This window comes from Oncorhynchus gorbuscha, linkage group LG16 (assembly GCF_021184085.1).
Source record: "Oncorhynchus gorbuscha isolate QuinsamMale2020 ecotype Even-year linkage group LG16, OgorEven_v1.0, whole genome shotgun sequence".
Lineage (NCBI taxonomy): Eukaryota > Metazoa > Chordata > Actinopteri > Salmoniformes > Salmonidae > Oncorhynchus > Oncorhynchus gorbuscha.
Window position 1 is genome coordinate 20,837,094 of NC_060188.1, and position 21,635 is coordinate 20,858,728.

Consider the following 21,635-nt stretch of genomic DNA (forward strand, 5'->3'; position numbering starts at 1 on the left):
ATGTGTGAGATGAGTAAGTTCTTAAAACAGCACTTGGACTATCAACACTTTGACAGGAACCACTGAGGAGGAAACACTGAGTAAGGAAATGAAGTAAAGATATCCCTTTAATTAAAGTCCTTGCCTTATTGTAACCAAAACAGCAGCAGTTAGAGTATGGAGTATGCCATCAGCACAACATTCCATATTATGATTGTACAGCACTAGGAAGAGCTATTTTGAGAGAAGGGCACGTGAGTAATGCCAAAGTTGAGTATGTATGTATGTATGTATGTATGTATGTATGTATGTATGTATGTATGTATGTATGTATGTATGTATGTATGTATGTATGTATGTATGTATGTATGTATGTATGTATGTATGTATGTATGTATGTATGTATGTATGTATGTATGTATGTATGTATGTATGTATGTATGTATGTATGTATGTATGTATGTATGTATGTATGTATGTATGTATGTATGTATGTATGTATGTATGTATGTATGTATGTATGTATGTATGTAGATCCTACTAGATTTAGATAGAATCCCTCTATATCAGAACCAGTTTAAATGCTTCCAGAATCTGATTTATGATCAGCTGAAATAATCTTCGTTATCCGTCCCTTGTTACTTGCACATGACAGAAGGGACTGGGGAGAACCCATCCTCTCCTCTTAGTATGGGTCAGAGCCTGGCAGTGGCACAGGAGCAGGGCAGCTGTGACAGATGTGGCAGGCCTCAAGAGTGCCATCACTACCCCTTTCTGACACGTGTGACATCATCCAGCCGTGATTACATCACGTGGGTCAGCTTGAATGGAGTGGAGCCCAGCTGTGAAGCAGATGAGGGTTCAGGACTATTACGTTCTCTCCCTTAGCATAGGGATTAGAGGCTGATACTCATCTGAACTGTCGGACGGAGACTCCTGGGACAACCAGTACTTTTTCATTGCTCTTAATTCATGGGCAAGGGGCATGCCTTCATGTGCAAAGCCCAATGGTGGTTAAGGACTATCAGATCAGTGCCACAACCCCTTATAGATGTTTCTACAAAAAGAGGAAATCATGACTAGGAGTCAATTTCAGAATTAAGAATCAGCTAATGAATCAATCTGCTAGTGATTCTGCTAAGTAGGGAACTCTCAAAATAATGTGAATAAAGATTCAACTAGCTAATAAGCAATGGATTAGCCACCCTAAGATGATCAGTGACCTATATTACATGCTGATCTTGGCCAAACTACTCTTAATGCATAATAATGAAATACAGTAGATGAGGATCTGGAATGATGTTGCAATTTCTGAATGTCAACAAAGCTCATGTTGCATATCTTCCTGCTTTCTGAGCCACCACATTGTTTACCAGTTGTAGCTTCATGTGTAGTGGGTTCAATATAGTGTTTATCAAAAAAACACAACGTTTAGTCAAATTCACACAAAATGAAGCCTAGGCATTTTTAACTAAACTATCATTGTTTTAACGAACTGATCCAGGGAAAAACTAACACGGTTGTTGATCGTTTCGAAGGCAGTATTTTGGCAACAATGATTATTAATTTTGGGAAAATTATTAATTTTGCCAAAAAATACGAGGTAATGTGACATACAGTATGTAAACGCCTTTGTGTCCTGAAACAGTGATGTAACTGTGTTGTAATCCCACTCAGTGGCATTTGGTGAGCACAACAGTCGCAAGCAAGAGAGGATATGTGAGAACCATACTCAAAGGGAAAAAAAGATAGCATTACACTCAACTCATGGCAATAAAACTGTTGTTTTAACTTTTGAACCACTTTAATTGATTGTTGATTTGGTGGAGCAAGAGTGATAAAAACATCTAAATAAATGATGAGGCATTCATTGTTAAGGATGCTTCATAGGGCAGATTCAAACAAACATTATTGTTTTGGCAGCGAAAGGTGCTTAGAGATGCACCTGGACATTACTGAGGATGAGCAGGAAATACAACAATTTCCATTAGAAAACTCAGCGAGAAAAGTTTAAGTATGTCTAAATCCTCACGTGTGAACTCTCACCCCCTTTACCCATGCTGCATAGTGATCGTGATCTCTATTCCAGTACAGGTATATTATTGGATCAGGTAGCAGGTGCATGCAGCAGGTGCAATGCAGTATGTCCCAGCCAAGAGCTGAAAACCAGACCCTACAGTACAACTACCTCTAGGGAGACTTCACAACACGTGTTGGGATATGCAGCTAATTGAAGCCTAGAGGTTTTTTTCCAGAGCAAAATAGTCAGGATATAAACATAACGTTACAGAGAACAAACTAAAATGAGAACATAAATGTCAATGGGTCTGGAGAGACCGCTAGGACTGAGGACTGGCCAATTCACAGCAATCACAATTCACAAAATTCACTCTGATTTTATATCAAAATGACCAGGGAAATCCTCCCCTCAGATCGTAGGGATTACATTTCCAATTTTCGAAGCAGCATAAACAAAGAAGACAAAATTGGGACAGGTTTCTGTCTATTGAACCTGCTGAACTGTGCAGAGACACTCCCGACTCCAGTGTAATACTTTCCTAAGGTCCTGTGGATATAATTAAAGTGGAGGAATAGCTGATGATCCATCATGCAGTTTAACATAAGAGAGAAGATGTCTTGGGATGTGAGAGAACTACAGATGGAACTACAATTAGTTCAAATAACTGTGTTGCAACTGCAAAATTGTTTGCCAAATACTAGGACACAGTAGACCTTTTCACACTCAGACAACCGACTCATGAAAACTATAGGCTCTGGAGTGAGAAAATCAAATCAAAGTTTGTCACGTGCACCAAATACAACAGGTGTAAACCTTACAGTGAAATGCTTACTTACAGGCTCTAACCAATGGTGCCAAAAAAAGGTGTGTGTATGTGTGTGTGTAGGTAAGTAAAGAAATAAAACAACAGTAGAAAGACATTTGGAAAAGGCTATATACAAACACCTGTTAGTCAGGCTTATTGAGTAGTAAATTTGCGACCTTTTGCCACATTTCAGGCTTCAAACATAAAGATATAAAACTGTATTGTTTTGTGAAGAATCAACAACAAGTGGGACACAATCATGAAGTGGAACGACATTTATTGGATATTTCAAACTTTTTTAACAAATCAAAAACTGAAAAATTGGGCATGCAAAATTATTCAGCCCCTTTACTTTCAGTGCAGCAAACTCTCTCCAGAAGTTCAGTAAGGATCTCTGAATGATCCAATGTTGACCTAAATGACTAATGATAAATACAATCCATCTGTGTGTAATCAACACCTTTTCCTGTAGTCCACAATCATCTACTTAGTCTTGGTTACATTGAGGGATAGGTTGTTATTCCGGCACCACCCGGCCAGGTCTCTGACCTCCTCCCTATAGGTTGTCTCGTCATTGTCGGTAATCAGGCCTACCACTGTTGTGTCGTCAGCAAACTTAATGATGGTGTTGGAGTCGTGCCTGGCCATGCAGTCGTGGGTGAACAGGGAGTACAGGAGGGGACTGAGCACGCACCCCTGGGGAGCTCCAGTGTTGAGGATCAGTGTGGCAGATGTGTTGCTACCTACCCTCACCACCTGGGGGCAGCCTGTCAGGAAGTTCAGGATCCAGTTGCAGAGGGATCCAGTCCCAGGATCCTTAGCTTGGTGATGAGCTTTGAGGGTACTTTGGTGTTGAACGCTGAGCTGTAGTCAATGAACAGCATTCTCACATAGGTGTTCCCTTTGTCCAGGTGGGAAAGGGCAGTGTGGAGTGCAATAGAGATTGCGTCATCTGTGGATCTGTTTGGGCGGTATGCAAATTGGAGTGGGTCTAGGGTTTCTGGGATAATGGTGTTGACTTACAGGGTGCTGTAAGCCAAGGGATAATTCCATGGAGCAATTTATTTAAAAGCAGCCGGCCGCCACCGGGAGGTCCGTGGGGCGATGCACAATTTGCCTAGCGTCATCCGGGTTAGGGAAGGTTTGGCCGGTAGGGATATCCTTGTCTCATCGTGTACTAGCGACTCCTGTGGCGGGCCGGTCGCAGTGCACGCTAACCAAGTCGCCAGGTGCACGGTGTTTCCTCTGACACATTGGTGCGGCTGACTTCTGGGTTGGATGCGTGCTGTGTTAAGAAGCGGTGCGGCTTGGTTGGGTTGTGTTTCGGAGGACGCATGGCTTTCGACCTTCGTCACTTCCGAGCCCGTATGGGAGTTGTAGCGATGAGACAAGATAGTAATTACTAACAATTGGATACCACGATTTAGATGGGTTTCCATCACATTTTCAACTCTAGCGATGGAATGTAAAGGTTAAATGTAAACCTGGTTACTGACAAGCTTCTGGTTTGACAGGATAATATTCCTAGGTCTAGACCTTATCATCATAGAGGATTTAACACCATCTGCTGTAGGAGGTTATTTTGCTCAGCCCTCAAACAAATCAAAGCTTACTTTGACACGGCAAGGAGGAATAAGCCACTGCTTTTCTGACCTTTCTTTTGAGTATCTTCCTTTATCACAGCTGTAAATTACTTGGCTGGCTCGCCTACAAATGATTTGGTTGTTAACGGTCTTAAATGCCAGCCATAATCTAGCACTTTCACACAATGTTTTAGCTTTGAGGACAATGTTGTAGCTAGTTGCTCCAATACCAAACCTATCCGCTCATCCTCCAGGCCACCATACCTGCAGGTAGAAATACAGCAGCAATATGCTAGAACATATGTATGTTCATCACATTAGTCGGTGGGTGGGAAAAGGAGGAAGAGGGGCTTAACATTATTATAGCTCTGAGTGAGAGTGAATAATGTAAAGTGTCCTGTGAATATGGCCTGTTAATACCATTAGTATTAAATACCACCAAGACTTTTGAGAGCATAGGAATCATAATTCTATTCTAGCCTCTTCTCATTCCATTTAAATTCCCCCAGAACTCTTTGCGTGGGAGGGATTCTGTTTCTTCCTTCCGCACTTCTTTTTTGCCCCTCAGTCTTTGCAAGGGCATCTGTGTATGAGAGAGAGAGAAGTAGAGAGAGAGAGAGAGAGAAGTAGAGAGAGAGAGAGAAGTAGAGAGAGAGAGAGAGAAGTAAAGAGAGAGAGAGAGAAGTAAAGAGAGAGAGAGAAGTAAAGAGAGAGAGAGAGAAGTAAAGAGAGAGAGAAGTAAGGTTTCTGTCTATTGAACCTGCTGAACTGTGCAGAGACACTCCCGACTCCAGTGTAATACTTTCCTAAGGTCCTGTGGATATAATTAAAGTGGAGGAATAGCTGATGATCCATCATGCAGTTTAACATAAGAGAGAAGATGTCTTGGGATGTGAGAGAACTACAGATGGAACTACAATTAGTTCAAATAACTGTGTTGCAACTGCAAAATTGTTTGCCAAATACTAGGACACAGTAGACCTTTTCACACTCAGACAACCGACTCATGAAAACTATAGGCTCTGGAGTGAGAAAATCAAATCAAAGTTTGTCACGTGCACCAAATACAACAGGTGTAAACCTTACAGTGAAATGCTTACTTACAGGCTCTAACCAATGGTGCCAAAAAAAGGTGTGTGTATGTGTGTGTGTAGGTAAGTAAAGAAATAAAACAACAGTAGAAAGACATTTGGAAAAGGCTATATACAAACACCTGTTAGTCAGGCTTATTGAGTAGTAAATTTGCGACCTTTTGCCACATTTCAGGCTTCAAACATAAAGATATAAAACTGTATTGTTTTGTGAAGAATCAACAACAAGTGGGACACAATCATGAAGTGGAACGACATTTATTGGATATTTCAAACTTTTTTAACAAATCAAAAACTGAAAAATTGGGCATGCAAAATTATTCAGCCCCTTTACTTTCAGTGCAGCAAACTCTCTCCAGAAGTTCAGTAAGGATCTCTGAATGATCCAATGTTGACCTAAATGACTAATGATAAATACAATCCATCTGTGTGTAATCAACACCTTTTCCTGTAGTCCACAATCATCTACTTAGTCTTGGTTACATTGAGGGATAGGTTGTTATTCCGGCACCACCCGGCCAGGTCTCTGACCTCCTCCCTATAGGTTGTCTCGTCATTGTCGGTAATCAGGCCTACCACTGTTGTGTCGTCAGCAAACTTAATGATGGTGTTGGAGTCGTGCCTGGCCATGCAGTCGTGGGTGAACAGGGAGTACAGGAGGGGACTGAGCACGCACCCTGGGGAGCTCCAGTGTTGAGGATCAGTGTGGCAGATGTGTTGCTACCTACCCTCACCACCTGGGGGCAGCCTGTCAGGAAGTTCAGGATCCAGTTGCAGAGGGATCCAGTCCCAGGATCCTTAGCTTGGTGATGAGCTTTGAGGGTACTTTGGTGTTGAACGCTGAGCTGTAGTCAATGAACAGCATTCTCACATAGGTGTTCCCTTTGTCCAGGTGGGAAAGGGCAGTGTGGAGTGCAATAGAGATTGCGTCATCTGTGGATCTGTTTGGGCGGTATGCAAATTGGAGTGGGTCTAGGGTTTCTGGGATAATGGTGTTGACTTACAGGGTGCTGTAAGCCAAGGGATAATTCCATGGAGCAATTTATTTAAAAGCAGCCGGCCGCCACCGGGAGGTCCGTGGGGCGATGCACAATTTGCCTAGCGTCATCCGGGTTAGGGAAGGTTTGGCCGGTAGGGATATCCTTGTCTCATCGTGTACTAGCGACTCCTGTGGCGGGCCGGTCGCAGTGCACGCTAACCAAGTCGCCAGGTGCACGGTGTTTCCTCTGACACATTGGTGCGGCTGACTTCTGGGTTGGATGCGTGCTGTGTTAAGAAGCGGTGCGGCTTGGTTGGGTTGTGTTTCGGAGGACGCATGGCTTTCGACCTTCGTCACTTCCGAGCCCGTATGGGAGTTGTAGCGATGAGACAAGATAGTAATTACTAACAATTGGATACCACGATTTAGATGGGTTTCCATCACATTTTCAACTCTAGCGATGGAATGTAAAGGTTAAATGTAAACCTGGTTACTGACAAGCTTCTGGTTTGACAGGATAATATTCCTAGGTCTAGACCTTATCATCATAGAGGATTTAACACCATCTGCTGTAGGAGGTTATTTTGCTCAGCCCTCAAACAAATCAAAGCTTACTTTGACACGGCAAGGAGGAATAAGCCACTGCTTTTCTGACCTTTCTTTTGAGTATCTTCCTTTATCACAGCTGTAAATTACTTGGCTGGCTCGCCTACAAATGATTTGGTTGTTAACGGTCTTAAATGCCAGCCATAATCTAGCACTTTCACACAATGTTTTTGTCATGTTTTGTCATTTATTATCATGTCTTGTCCCTGTGCTCCCCATTCTATTCGTTTCCCTCTGCTGGTCTTATTAGGTTCTTTCCCTCTTTCTATCCCTCTCTCTCCCCCTCCCTCTCTCACTCTCTCGCTCTCTCTTCTCTCTATCGTTCCGTTCCTGCTCCCAGCTGTTCCTATTCCCCTAATCATCATTTAGCCTTCCCACACCTGTTCCCGATCCTTTTCCCTGATTAGAGTCCCTATTTCTCTCCTTGTTATTCGTTTCTGCCCTGTCGGTTCCTTGTCTAGAATTCACCGTGCTGTGTTTGTGTATCGCCCTGTCGTGTCGTGTTTTCCTCAGATGCTGCGTGGTGAGCAGGTGTCTGAGTCTGTCTGGTTCAAGTGCCTTCCCGAGGCAACCTGTTGTTCACCTGCTGTTCAAGATCGAGTCTCCAGTTTGTCCTCGTCATTTCGAGTGAAAGTTGTGTTTTTTTGATTGTATTTACTTTACTGGATTAAAGACTCTGTTTTCGCCAAGTCGCTTTTGGGTCCTCTTTCACCAGCATGACAGAAGGAACCGACCAAGGAATGGACCCAGCGACTTCAGACGCTCGTTACACTGCCGTCGAGATCCAAGGAGCCATGCTCGGCAGACACGAGCAGGAATTGTCTGCTGCTCGCCATGCCGTGGAGAACCTGGCCGCTCAGGTTTCCGACCTCTCTGGACAGTTCCAGAGTCTACGTCTCGTGCCACCTGTTACTTCCTGGCCTGCCGAGCCTCCAGAACCTAGGGTTAATAACCCACCTTGCTACTCCGGGCAGCCCACTGAGTGCCGCTCCTTTCTCACGCAGTGTGAGATTGTGTTCTCTCTCCAACCCAACACATACTTTAGAGAGAGAGCTCGGGTTGCTTACGTCATTTCACTCCTTACTGGCCGGGCTCGAGAATGGGGCACAGCTATCTGGGAGGCAAGGGCTGATTGCTCTAACAAGTTCCAGAACTTTAAAGAGGAGATGATTCGGGTTTTTGACCGTTCAGTTTTTGGTAGGGAGGCTTCTAGGGCCCTGGCTTCCTTATGCCAAGGTGAACGGTCCATAACGGATTATTCTATTGAGTTTCGCACTCTTGCTGCCTCTAGTGAGTGGAACGAGCCGGCGCTGCTCGCTCGTTTTCTGGAGGGACTCCACGCAGTGGTTAAGGATGAGATTCTCTCCCGGGAGGTTCCTTCAGATGTGGACTCTTTGATTGCTCTCGCCATCCGCATAGAACGACGGGTAGATCTTCGTCACCGGGCTCGTGGAAGAGAGCTCGCATCAACGGTGTTTCCCTGCTCCGCATCGCAACCATCTCCCTCCTCTGGCTCAGAGACTGAGCCCATGCAGCTGGGAGGGATTCGCATCTCGACTAAGGAGAGGGAACGGAGGATCACCAACCGCCTGTGTCTCTATTGCGGAGTTGCTGGACATTTTGTTAATTCATGTCCAGTAAAAGCCAGAGCTCATCTGTAAGCGGAGGGCTACAGGTGAGCGCAACTACTCAAGTCTCTCCATCAAAATCCTGTACTACTTTGTCGGTCCATCTACGCTGGACCGGTTCGGGTGCTACATGTAGTGCCTTGATAGACTCTGGGGCTGAGGGTTGTTTCATGGACGAAGCATGGGTTCGGAAACATGACATTCCTTTCAGAGAGTTAGAGAAGCCTACGCCCATGTTCGCCTTAGATGGTAGTCATCTTCCCAGTATCAGATTTGAGACACTACCTTTAACCCTCACAGTATCTGGTAACCACAGTGAGACTATTTCTTTTTTGATTTTCCGTTCACCGTTTACACCTGTTGTTTTGGGTCATCCCTGGCTAGTATGTCATAATCCTTCTATTAATTGGTCTAGTAATTCTATCCTATCCTGGAACGTTTCTTGTCATGTGAAGTGTTTAATGTCTGCCATCCCTCCCGTTTCTTCTGTCCCTACTTCTCAGGAGGAACCTGGCGATTTGACAGGAGTGCCGGAGGAATATCATGATCTGCGCACGGTCTTCAGTCGGTCCCGAGCCAACCCCTTCCTCCTCACCGGTCGTATGATTGTAGTATTGATCTCCTTCCGGGGACCACTCCTCCTCGGGGTAGACTATACTCTCTGTCGGCTCCCGAACGTAAGGCTCTCGAGGATTATTTGTCTGTGTCTCTTGACGCCGGTACCATAGTGCCTTCTTCCTCTCCGGCCGGGGCGGGGTTCTTTTTGTTAAGAAGAAGGACGGTACTCTGCGCCCCTGCGTGGATTATCGAGGGCTGAATGACATAACGGTTAAGAATCGTTATCCGCTTCCCCTTATGTCATCAGCCTTCGAGATTCTGCAGGGAGCCAGGTGCTTTACTAAGTTGGACCTTCGTAACGCTTACCATCTCGTGCGCATCAGAGAGGGGGACGAGTGGAAAATGGCGTTTAACACTCCGTTAGGGCATTTTGAGTACCGGGTTCTGCCGTTCGGTCTCGCCAATGCGCCAGCTGTTTTTCAGGCATTAGTTAATGATGTTCTGAGAGACATGCTGAACATCTTTGTTTTTGTCTATCTTGACGATATCCTGATTTTTTCTCCGTCACTCGAGATTCATGTTCAGCACGTTCGACGTGTTCTACAGCGCCTTTTAGAGAATTGTCTCTACGTAAAGGCTGAGAAGTGCTCTTTTCATGTCTCCTCCGTTACTTTTCTCGGTTCCGTTATTTCCGCTGAAGGCATTCAGATGGATTCCGCTAAGGTCCAAGCTGTCAGTGATTGGCCCGTTCCAAGGTCACGTGTCGAGTTGCAGCGCTTTTAGGTTTCGCTAATTTCTATCGGCGTTTCATTCGTAATTTCGGTCAAGTTGCTGCCCCTCTCACAGCTCTTACTTCTGTCAAGACGTGTTTTAAGTGGTCCGGTTCCGCCCAGGGAGCTTTTGATCTTCTAAAAGAACGTTTTACGTCCGCTCCTATCCTCGTTACTCCTGACGTCACTAGACAATTCATTGTCGAGGTTGACGCTTCAGAGGTAGGCGTGGGAGCCATTCTATCCCAGCGCTTCCAGTCTGACGATAAGGTTCATCCTTGCGCTTATTTTTCTCATCGCCTGTCGCCATCTGAGCGCAACTATGATGTGGGTAACCGTGAACTGCTCGCCATCCGCTTAGCCCTAGGCGAATGGCGACAGTGGTTGGAGGGGGCGACCGTTCCTTTTGTCGTTTGGACAGACCATAAGAACCTTGAGTACATCCGTTCTGCCAAACGACTTAATGCCCGTCAAGCTCGTTGGGCGTTGTTTTTCGCTCGTTTCGAGTTTGTGATTTCTTACCGTCCGGGTAGCAAGAACACCAAGCCTGATGCCTTATCCCGTCTGTTTAGTTCTTCTGTGGCTTCTACTGATCCCGAGGGGATTCTTCCTTATGGGCGTGTTGTCGGGTTAACAGTCTGGGGAATTGAAAGACAGGTTAAGCAAGCACTCACGCACACTGCGTCGCCGCGCGCTTGTCCTAGTAACCTCCTTTTCGTTCCTGTTTCCACTCGTCTGGCTGTTCTTCAGTGGGCTCACTCTGCCAAGTTAGCTGGTCATCCCGGTGTTCGAGGCACTCTTGCGTCTATTCGCCAGCGCTTTTGGTGGCCGACTCAGGAGCGTGACACGCGCCGTTTCGTGGCTGCTTGTTCGGACTGCGCGCAGACTAAGTCGGGTAACTCTCCTCCTGCCGGTCGTCTCAGACCGCTCCCCATTCCTTCTCGACCATGGTCTCACATCGCCCTAGACTTCATTACCGGTCTGCCTTTGTCTGCGGGGAAGACTGTGATTCTTACGGTTGTCGATAGGTTCTCTAAGGCGGCACATTTCATTCCCCTCGCTAAACTTCCTTCCGCTAAGGAGACGGCACAAATCATTATCGAGAATGTATTCAGAATTCATGGCCTCCCGTTAGACGCCGTTTCAGACAGAGGTCCGCAATTCACGTCACAGTTTTGGAGGGAGTTCTGTCGTTTGATTGGTGCGTCCGTCAGTCTCTCTTCCGGGTTTCATCCCCAGTCTAACGGTCAAGCAGAGAGGGCCAATCAGACGAGTGGTCGCATACTACGCAGCCTTTCTTTCAGAAACCCTGCGTCTTGGGCAGAACAGCTCCCTGGGCAGAATACGCTCACAATTCGCTTCCTTCGTCTGCTACCGGGTTATCTCCGTTTCAGAGTAGTCTGGGTTACCAGCCTCCTCTGTTCTCATCCCAGCTTGCCGAGTCCAGCGTTCCCTCCGCTCAAGCGTTTGTCCAACGTTGTGAGCGCACCTGGAGGAGGGTGAGGTCTGCACTTTGCCGTTACAGGGCACAGACTGTGAGAGCCGCCAATAAACGCAGGATTAAGAGTCCAAGGTATTGTTGCGGCCAGAGAGTGTGGCTTTCCACTCGCAACCTTCCTCTTACGACAGCGTCTCGTAAGTTGACTCCGCGGTTCATTGGTCCGTTCCGTGTCTCCCAGGTCGTCAATCCTGTCGCTGTGCGACTGCTTCTTCCGCGACATCTTCGTCGCGTCCATCCTGTCTTCCATGTCTCCTGTGTCAAGCCCTTTCTTCGCACTCCCGTTCGTCTTCCCTCCCCCCTCCCGTCCTTGTCGAGAGCGCACCTATTTACAAGGTACATAAGATCATGGACATGCGTTCTCGGGGACGGGGTCACCAATACTTAGTGGATTGGGAGGGTTACGGTCCTGAGGAGAGGAGTTGGGTTCCGTCTCGGGACGTGCTGGACCGTTCACTCATTGATGATTTCCTCCGTTGCCGCCAGGATTCCTCCTCGAGTGCGCCAGGAGGCGCTCGGTGAGTGGGGGGTACTGTCATGTTTTGTCATTTATTATCATGTCTTGTCCCTGTGCTCCCCATTCTATTCGTTTCCCTCTGCTGGTCTTATTAGGTTCTTTCCCTCTTTCTATCCCTCTCTCTCCCCCTCCCTCTCTCACTCTCTCGCTCTCTCTTCTCTCTATCGTTCCGTTCCTGCTCCCAGCTGTTCCTATTCCCCTAATCATCATTTAGCCTTCCCACACCTGTTCCCGATCCTTTTCCCTGATTAGAGTCCCTATTTCTCTCCTTGTTATTCGTTTCTGCCCTGTCGGTTCCTTGTCTAGAATTCACCGTGCTGTGTTTGTGTATCGCCCTGTCGTGTCGTGTTTTCCTCAGATGCTGCGTGGTGAGCAGGTGTCTGAGTCTGTCTGGTTCAAGTGCCTTCCCGAGGCAACCTGTTGTTCACCTGCTGTTCAAGATCGAGTCTCCAGTTTGTCCTCGTCATTTCGAGTGAAAGTTGTGTTTTTTTGATTGTATTTACTTTACTGGATTAAAGACTCTGTTTTCGCCAAGTCGCTTTTGGGTCCTCTTTCACCAGCATGACAGTTTTAGCTTTGAGGACAATGTTGTAGCTAGTTGCTCCAATACCAAACCTATCCGCTCATCCTCCAGGCCACCATACCTGCAGGTAGAAATACAGCAGCAATATGCTAGAACATATGTATGTTCATCACATTAGTCGGTGGGTGGGAAAAGGAGGAAGAGGGGCTTAACATTATTATAGCTCTGAGTGAGAGTGAATAATGTAAAGTGTCCTGTGAATATGGCCTGTTAATACCATTAGTATTAAATACCACCAAGACTTTTGAGAGCATAGGAATCATAATTCTATTCTAGCCTCTTCTCATTCCATTTAAATTCCCCCAGAACTCTTTGCGTGGGAGGGATTCTGTTTCTTCCTTCCGCACTTCTTTTTTGCCCCTCAGTCTTTGCAAGGGCATCTGTGTATGAGAGAGAGAGAAGTAAAGAGAGAGAGAGAGAAGTAAAGAGAGAGAGAGAGAGAAGTAAAGAGAGAGAGAGAGAAGTAGAGAGAGAGAGAGAAGAGAGAGAGAGAGAGAAGTAGAGAGAGAAGAGAGAGAAGTAGAGAGAGAGAGAGAGAGAGAGAGAGAGAGAGAGAGAGAGAGAGAGAGAGAGAGAGAGAGAGAGAGAGAGAGAGAGAGAGAGAGAGAGAGAGAGAGAGAGAGAGAGAGAGAGAGAGAGAGAGAGAGAGAGAGAGAGAGAGAGAGAGAGAGAGAGAGAGAGTGAGAGAGAGAAGTGGAGAGAGAGAGAGAGAGCTGGCTGTGATCACTAACTTGGTGACCTACTTTCCAAGACTGCAGCACATACAAATAATAATACAGAGTTATGCTCCTGTAAGAATATACAGAAGGAAGGTGATACCTTTGTTTCTGACGAAAGGTTCAGTTGAATTGAAATCTGTATCAAAAAGTTAATGGGCTAAGGCATAACTGCACTCTTCTTGAGCCTGTTTAGATCAATTCGATTTCCTTTCTATTTCAAAAAGTTAAGTCTTAAATTAGATGGCTCCAAATGTACATTCTAGCTGTAGAGTTTCCCCGTTTCATCAAAAAGGGCTTGAGGCGAATGAATGTACAATAGCAAAAACATCCCACCAACTTGGCTTCCACCCATATGACACACAGCACATACACAGAGTCACTGTCACTTGCTGTGTGTGGATGTCTCCTCTCCTGTGTAAAGGTCTCTGTGGTGATAGACAGGAAGCTTCCCTGCACCTAGGCTGAGAGGCTGAAAGGGCTCTCCTCGTGAGTCCACACATACACTAGCAGCAGACAAAGTTAAAGGTCAGGGAGCATCCCACAACCTTCTACAAAAGACTTCCAAAGGCCTCTGTGTCACCTGCTGTGCTTATCTGTCACAGCTAATAAGGGTTAAACATGGACCAGTTGAGAACAGCGCTGGCCCTCGAGGCAGCAATTTCTGCTGGTGTCACATATCCTTATAGGAGCCCATTGGCTCATCCAAATTTGCACCATTCCTTGAGGCCCACATTGACAATTGGGGTGGGATGATAGCAGTATCGTGATACTCGTTAGTATCATGGCAAAGGAAACAAAACAAAGCCGATTTGACTTCTTTAGGAAAACAGCGCTAATGTTGGAAACAAACATCATTATGTTGTCATCCAGAGCAGAACCGGCGCCAGGATAAAGTGAGTAAGGGGGCAGTGGAAATCGGTGAGGGGGATACATTTTGGGGTGTTCTTGCACTGGAATTATATTTAATTCTGCTTATCACGCTTTACCAAAATAAACAAAGTTCAAATGCAGAGACTCCGAGATCATTGAGTGCTTTTGAAGTGACAGGTTGGCGCGAAGTCTGTAATCTATCTCCGCTACGCCGTGTCAGTCTAGCAGTCACAAGGACACATATTCAGCAGGAGGAGGCAGTTAGAGATGCAAATTAGTTGGATTTATTTTACACAGCACTGGGGTTTCAAAGATGACGGCGATATTTATATTGATATTTACACGAGCACTGGGTACATGATACACATTGACCAACATGGTATGTCCATTAGGTGAATGTAGATTAACAGAGCAAATAAAGGACCATCATAGCAGTTGCCCCAAGGCAGATGAACACTTTTCCCAAGCTCTAAACACCATCCAATAACCTTTTGGCAATGCAGGGGTACAAACTTCCCCACGTGGGCCTTTTTTTCTAGCAGGTAAGAGAGAATTCTCTCCTGAACAATGCACAGTGGATACTGGGGTTGTCTCCAGACTCCCCAGCTGTGACAACTTCCGTGCCACTCCCAGGAAATTTTTTGCAGTGCAGTCCTTTTCTCTCCAAGCCCAAGGAAAGGGACAGAGTACACCCTGCCACCCTCTCCAGGCCCCGGAGAGAGCTAAGTCATCATCAATTCAGTGTCAGTCAATGTCGGGATGAAAACCTCACTCATAGGAAGAGCAGAGGAGCAGGAAGGACACAATTGGGCCGCCAACAGTTAAACTGGTAAACTTGACCCCGCCCTTATAAATCTAAATCAAATATTACATGCCGAGGTGTACAACGTTATTCACTTAGCATACCACAGAAATTAGACACATTTTTTCCAGCTTTTTATGGAAACTCAAAGGAGTCATACCTAACTGCCCCAGTGGCTTTCCATAGCCCCCCTACACACACAGTGGCGCACCCTGTCCATTGTGCTGACAGCGAAGATAGATTTAGCTATTTTTAAAACTAAAACTGAGGGGGGCTAGGCCCCCTTTAGCCCCCTCGTGGAGCCAGGTACGATTCAGAGTCACATGTATTTATTTCCCAAGATATAGCACAAACTATTTTACATAGAGCAGGTTTTCAAAGGACCACAGAGTTTGGTCTGCTTCATTTTCATTTTTGCTATGGAAAAAACATTGTCATACTGGTATCACCCTGACCCTATTGACAATAGTGTAAGTCTTGGCAATTGATTCCTGCAAACAGGAAGTCACCTTTCTGTGTATGATATAATAGTTATGTCAAATGTACCTTTTAACGAACAACAGCCTTATGTTGTATTACTGAAATTTTACCAGACTGCACTTGACTCCATAGTTATATTGGTCATTCGATCCTTCCTCCTTGAAAAGGTCTGAGACCTCGATTTTATTCATTGTGCTGCCATTCTTCTTCTGTGTACTTGTATGTCTGTGCTCCCCTTGATTATGGAATGAAGAAGCATAGGGAGGGAGGAAGATGGAGAGAGGGCTGTGATAAAAATTTCATAAGACCTGCAGTCAGAACAGTAGTGAACCTGAAGCTCCTGCTGCAGAGACAGAGAGCGGAGGAAGAAGCCAGCCCATGTCAATAACACTGCCCAAGAGCAAGAACGTTAGTAACAAGCGAACCCTCCTGGTTAACAAGAAATGTTCCCTTCCCAAAACAGAGAGGAAAGTTTGGTCTGGCTTTCTGTTACAAAACAACCCACTGGACAAAAACTGGTTGAATCAACATTGTTTCCATGTCAGTTCAACAAAAATAATGAAATATGATGACATTGAATCAATGTGGAAAACTGATAGGACCATCTCTGAATAGTGGGCCATGGGACACCAAGGCTTTGAGTTCATGTGATGTCAGTGTTTGTTCAACATCGAAAATAATTACCTGGAACAAAGCTCCCTTGGACAGCATCTTTGTACGCCCACCAACCATCATGAATCTTTGGTGAAATTAGCTGTGCTGCAGTAGGGAAAAAAACAAAACCACAGAAACTATCATGTCGCTGAAAATGATCATCAACTCACTTGTTAGAACACTATTAACTTTCACTTCTTCTTAAGTTTAATATTACCTTTAAAGAGACAATGAGAGAGATTAGAGATAAAAACTGAATTGAGGCCCTGGCTTTTGTGGTCAGCCTGACCACATTAAAGAGACGTAGGGTTTGGAACGTTCAAGTGGATACCTCCATTTAATAGGATATGTTACGTTACAAATAATAATGGTCTGGTTACTTAAGACAGAAATGAAAAGTAGGGAGGTTGGTCCATAACCAAGGGAAGTAGGGTGCACAAGCATTTCGCTACACTCACAATAACATCTACTAACCATGTGTATGTGACCAATAAAATGTGATTTGATTCTGATTAGGGGTGCTGAGGGTACGGAGGTACCCTCTGAAAAATCTGAAAAAAAGTATAAAAATAAAGCAACCAAAGGTTGTGTGTTCGAGTTGCGTCGGGGACAACTGTAGCACTTAAGCTAACACTTTCCCTAACTTCAACCTAATTCTAACCTGCAACGTACATTCTCCTAACCTTTGTCCTTACCACAAATGCTAACAAAAGAACAAGCAGCCTGGAATGAGAGCAAGATGTATAGTACTTCCTTTTTATAACCAGGTAAGTCAGTTAAGAACAAATTCTTATGAACTGCAGTGTTCAGGGGAAGAATGACAGATTTTTACCTTGTCAGCTCAGGGATTTGATCCAGCACCCTTTCGGTGACTGGCCCAACACTTTAACCACTAGGCTACTGCCACCCTATACGTCATCCAAGATGCATTATACATTTCACCATCCAATTCGTATGATATTGTTCTGCAGGGTAAGACGTGATACTACACGTCCTCCAATTCATATGATATTGTTCTGCAGGGTAAGACGTGATACTACACGTCCTCCAATTCGTATGATATTGTTCTGCAGGGTAAGACGTGATACTACACGTCCTCCAATTCATATGATATTGTTCTGCAGGGTAAGACGTGATACTACACGTCCTCCAATTCGTATGATATTGTTCTGCAGGGTAAGACGTGATACTACACGTCCTCCAATTCATATGATATTGTTCTGCAGGGTAAGACGTGATACTACACGTCCTCCAATTCGTATGATATTGTTCTGCAGGGTAAGACGTGATACTACACGTCCTCCAATTCATATGATATTGTTCTGCAGGGTAAGACGTGATACTACACGTCCTCCAATTCGTATGATATTGTTCTGCAGGGTAAGACGTGATACTACACGTCCTCCAATTCATATGATATTGTTCTGCAGGGTAAGACGTGATACTACACGTCCTCCAATTCGTATGATATTGTTCTGCAGGGTAAGACGTGATACTACACGTCCTCCAATTCATATGATATTGTACAACAGCTATTCCATTCATAACATATCATACTTAATGGAGGGCAACAAATTTAGATCCCAAATCCTATGAATTGCCCTGAGGCCAAGTTGTTGTGGTACAGGTGGTAGAGCACCTGCCTCTGCACCACACAGGATCTGGGGATCGTGCCCCCTGTCAGTTGTCCTCGCTCTTACTCTCTTGCTACATTGGTGGCAGGCAGCAATGGGATCATTCCGGAGGTTTCTAGGGCCCTGGTTTGCAGACGGTGCTCTGTGCGAATGGACAAGTCTCGAAGGGAGAGAATACTGAAACACAGTTTATGTGAGTGGTTCTACTGCCTCTATCACAGGCCCAGGGTTTTGTGGTACATCACTTGCCCTCTGCACTTCTGGATCTTGGGGTCAAGCCCCACGGTCAGCTGTTCTTCACACTAATCATGTCAGCGGTCATGATGGTAAGAACATAATATACAATGTATTGCTGTCTGGCAGATGTAAATAAGAACAGAAATTAGATGGAACTTTTCAAGCATGTTTATTGACAAATAAGTCTCTGTCATAGCTTATTTTGGAAAGAGGCCTCCTAGGATGATGTAAGATGTGGGTAATAATGATATCCATGCAACATGTAAAGAGCAACGCCTAATGTTGAATCTAATCTCAGCATTACAAATTTTACAGGCGCAGAGAGATTTTGTAAAACGTTCTCTCATTTGTACCAAATTGGGGGCGGGACAAAAAAAATCTATAATCCTAAACACAAATAGCCTATTATATAATATTATAACTAAGATTCACGAGAATGGCTAGATAATCAACGATTACAGTAATTGTGTTGCCAACTCACGCGCAAGTGGAGCAAAGATTTGCTTTATTGACCTTTATAGACTCGTCATGCTTAAACCTACATTGAAACAATTATTGGTAGACAGCTGCAACACCCGTGCCCTACATTGCACGGTTTACAGTTGCAACCGTATCATCAACAGAAGACTATTCTGTATTTCCTTATCCAAATACATTTAAATGCGTTACAATATTCTGGGGTTTGTTCAAGCCCTGAAGTTCATCACTTCATCTCATTAATTACATTTAATAACCGCAGGCTTCAAGGCTTACCTGATGTATAGATTAAATATGCTTGAAAAATCAAAAATATTTCCCAAACGATATGCATTCTTCATTCATTCCAAGTTAATTTTGCAAAAGCTTAAATATATTAATTGTAAAGTTTGAGTTCTTAACGATGACAAACTTTGATGAGGCATTTTTTCCCAATCCGTCAACGATCCAAGGTGTCACTTTCAGAGTGGGGCGCGCTCCGCCAAAATGGTATGCCAAAAGAACGCGCGTCAAAAAACACTACCGCTCAAAACACGTTGTAATATGAGCAATAAAATAAAAAATATATATAATTACGACACGATGCCGTCGTTCTCTTCGCCATTGAATGTGTTTGAAGACCGAGTACGAACTAAAGCTACATGACTGGCTATCTTTGAGTGGACTCAACTTGTCACTGCGTGCCGCAGACCATCACCATGGGCAGACTGATCTCGTAGACTAGACGTAGCATAGTAAACGTAAGTACGGGACACTCAAATTAGTACAATACTTTATGTTTGGTATGCTTATATAAGATAGTAGGTTACTTAAGGCAAAAACGAAAGGAAAGTGGTTGATCGTGGTGGTTGAGTGACATAACGCAAAAGTCTAGCAACTCAAAGGTTACATGGTCAATTCTTATCACAGACAGCTTTTGCATTTGAGCTAATTAGCAACTACTTACTTATTTTTAGGTACTTTGCAACTACTCATTAGCGGTGCATGGGTAATATTACTGAGGAAGCCAAGGCAGTACAAAAGCCATATTACGTAAAATTGCGTTGCTTGCTTTATAAGCTATTCGTTCGTACGCCACCATGATATACAATAAGGCAGTGACAAGAAAAAGACAACAGTCACACAGTGGCGGAAATAATTTCAAATACACATATGTTAGTTTCGTCACAAAACCGGAGAGCAACATCTGTCCAGTGAAGTGCACAGAGAAAATATAGCATGTAACAAGTAGTTATGTGACCTGCAGCATGGTCAAGCGTGTTAATGTTTTCAACAGTTTACTAAACAACTACTGATTTAGAACCACAGAGTTACACCAAGCACCATCTCAATTTAAACATTGTCAAATCGACAAGGCTATGTACAGTGGGGCAAAAAAGTATTTAGTCAGCTACCAATTGTGCAAGTTCTCCCACTTAAAAAGATGAGAGAGTCCTGTAATTTTCATCATAGGTAGACTTCAACTATGTCAGATAAAATGAGAAAAAAAATCCAGAAAATCACATTGTAGGATTTTTAATGAATTTATTTGCAAATTATGGTGGAAAAGAAGTATTTGTTCACCTACAAACAAGCAAGATTTCTGTCTCTCACAGACCTGTAACTTCTTCTTTAAGAGGCTCCTCTGTCCTCCACTCGTTACCTGTATTAATGGCATCTGTTTGAACTTGTTATCAGTATAAAATACACATGTCCACAACCTCAAACAGTCACACTCCAAACTCATACAAATTGTCATTTGTAACATATCATACAACATGGATGATGGACATCCACAAATGAATACATACCATACGAAAGGAAACATATCATACAAAATGTAGTTTCTCGGATTTCCGTATAAAATAATACGAAATACTCTGAGACCATGTTGCCATGAGACAGTGACATGCCAGCAAGTTGTGAAAAAAGAATGATGATCAGTCAATAGATAAGCTACTCTGAATCTGTATTCTTTACTTTTATTAATTCATGTAGTAATGCATCTTAACAGGAAGGGCATGTAGCCTACGTTTTGGCAGTTTGTAATGTATTGCCAAATGGCCATATTTATGAGGCTACAAGTTTTAATTTGTGTGATTAAATCTGTGCTTATGATACCCACAAATCATGACAGGCCTACACAATACAACAATATAACTTAATCCCTACCTACCTACCTAGCCCATAATATTTGGAAAAATGTAGATACATGTAGATACATTTCATAATTTCCCACATAGCTAGAAAATAAATTCAATGCAAATTAATGGATAATGTGAACACTTAGAGACATCTGGTGGTTGTACTTAGCTAGTTCATCTCCATGAAAAATGTTTGCCGATATACAAACATGGAGGTATTCCACCCATTGTAGACTATACTGTACATAGTCCCACTGTAACACCTATAGGGCTTGGATATAATTGAGTTGAGAAAACAATTATTGTTGGGACCCTATAATTGGTAGTCAGCTTTCCACTGGATCAGGTGTTGGACTAAGGGTTAGGCCTATACTGTATGACAGACTGGAGTTTGGGGCCACTGGTAACTATGGGTTCCTATGAGAACTCAACTATGGGTTCCTATGAGAACTCAACTATGGGTTCCTATGAGAACTCAACTATGGGTTCCTATGAGAACTCAACTATGGGTTCCTATGAGAACTCAACTATGGGTTCCTATGAGAACTCAACTATGGGTTCCTATGAGAACTCAACTATGGGTTCCTATGAGAACTCAACTATGGGTTCCTATGAGAACTCAACTATGGGTTCCTATGAGAACTCAACTATGGGTTCCTATGAGAACTCAACTATGGGTTCCTATGAGAACTCAACTATGGGTTCCTATGAGAACTCAACTATGGGTTCCTATGAGAACTCAACTATGGGTTCCTATGAGAACTCAACTATGGGTTCCTATGAGAACTCAACTATGGGTTCCTATGAGAACTCAACTATGGGTTCCTATGAGAACTCAACTATGGGTTCCTATGAGAACTCAACTATGGGTTCCTATGGGAGAACTCAACTATGGGTTCCTATGAGAACTCAACTATGGGTTCCTATGAGAACTCAACTATGGGTTCCTATGAGAACTCAACTATGGGTTCCTATGAGAACTCAACTATGGGTTCCTATGAGAACTCAACTATGGGTTCCTA

At 44.1% G+C, this 21,635-nt stretch overlaps 1 protein-coding gene across 1 annotated transcript in view; it reads right to left on the reverse strand.

The window, feature by feature from the left end:
• Nucleotides 1-19,204, reverse strand: part of LOC124000904 (carbonic anhydrase-related protein 10-like) — a 39,478-nt gene extending 20,274 nt beyond the window's left edge. Inside the window, exons 1-2 of the mRNA XM_046307588.1 lie at nt 18,767-19,204; nt 16,173-16,247 (exon numbers count right to left, since the gene is read on the reverse strand). Coding sequence (XP_046163544.1) covers nt 16,173-16,247; nt 18,767-18,824 — 133 coding nt within the window. The 5' untranslated portion in view covers nt 18,825-19,204. The remainder of the gene's footprint in view (nt 1-16,172; nt 16,248-18,766) is intronic.
• Nucleotides 19,205-21,635: the final 2,431 nt, after the last annotated feature.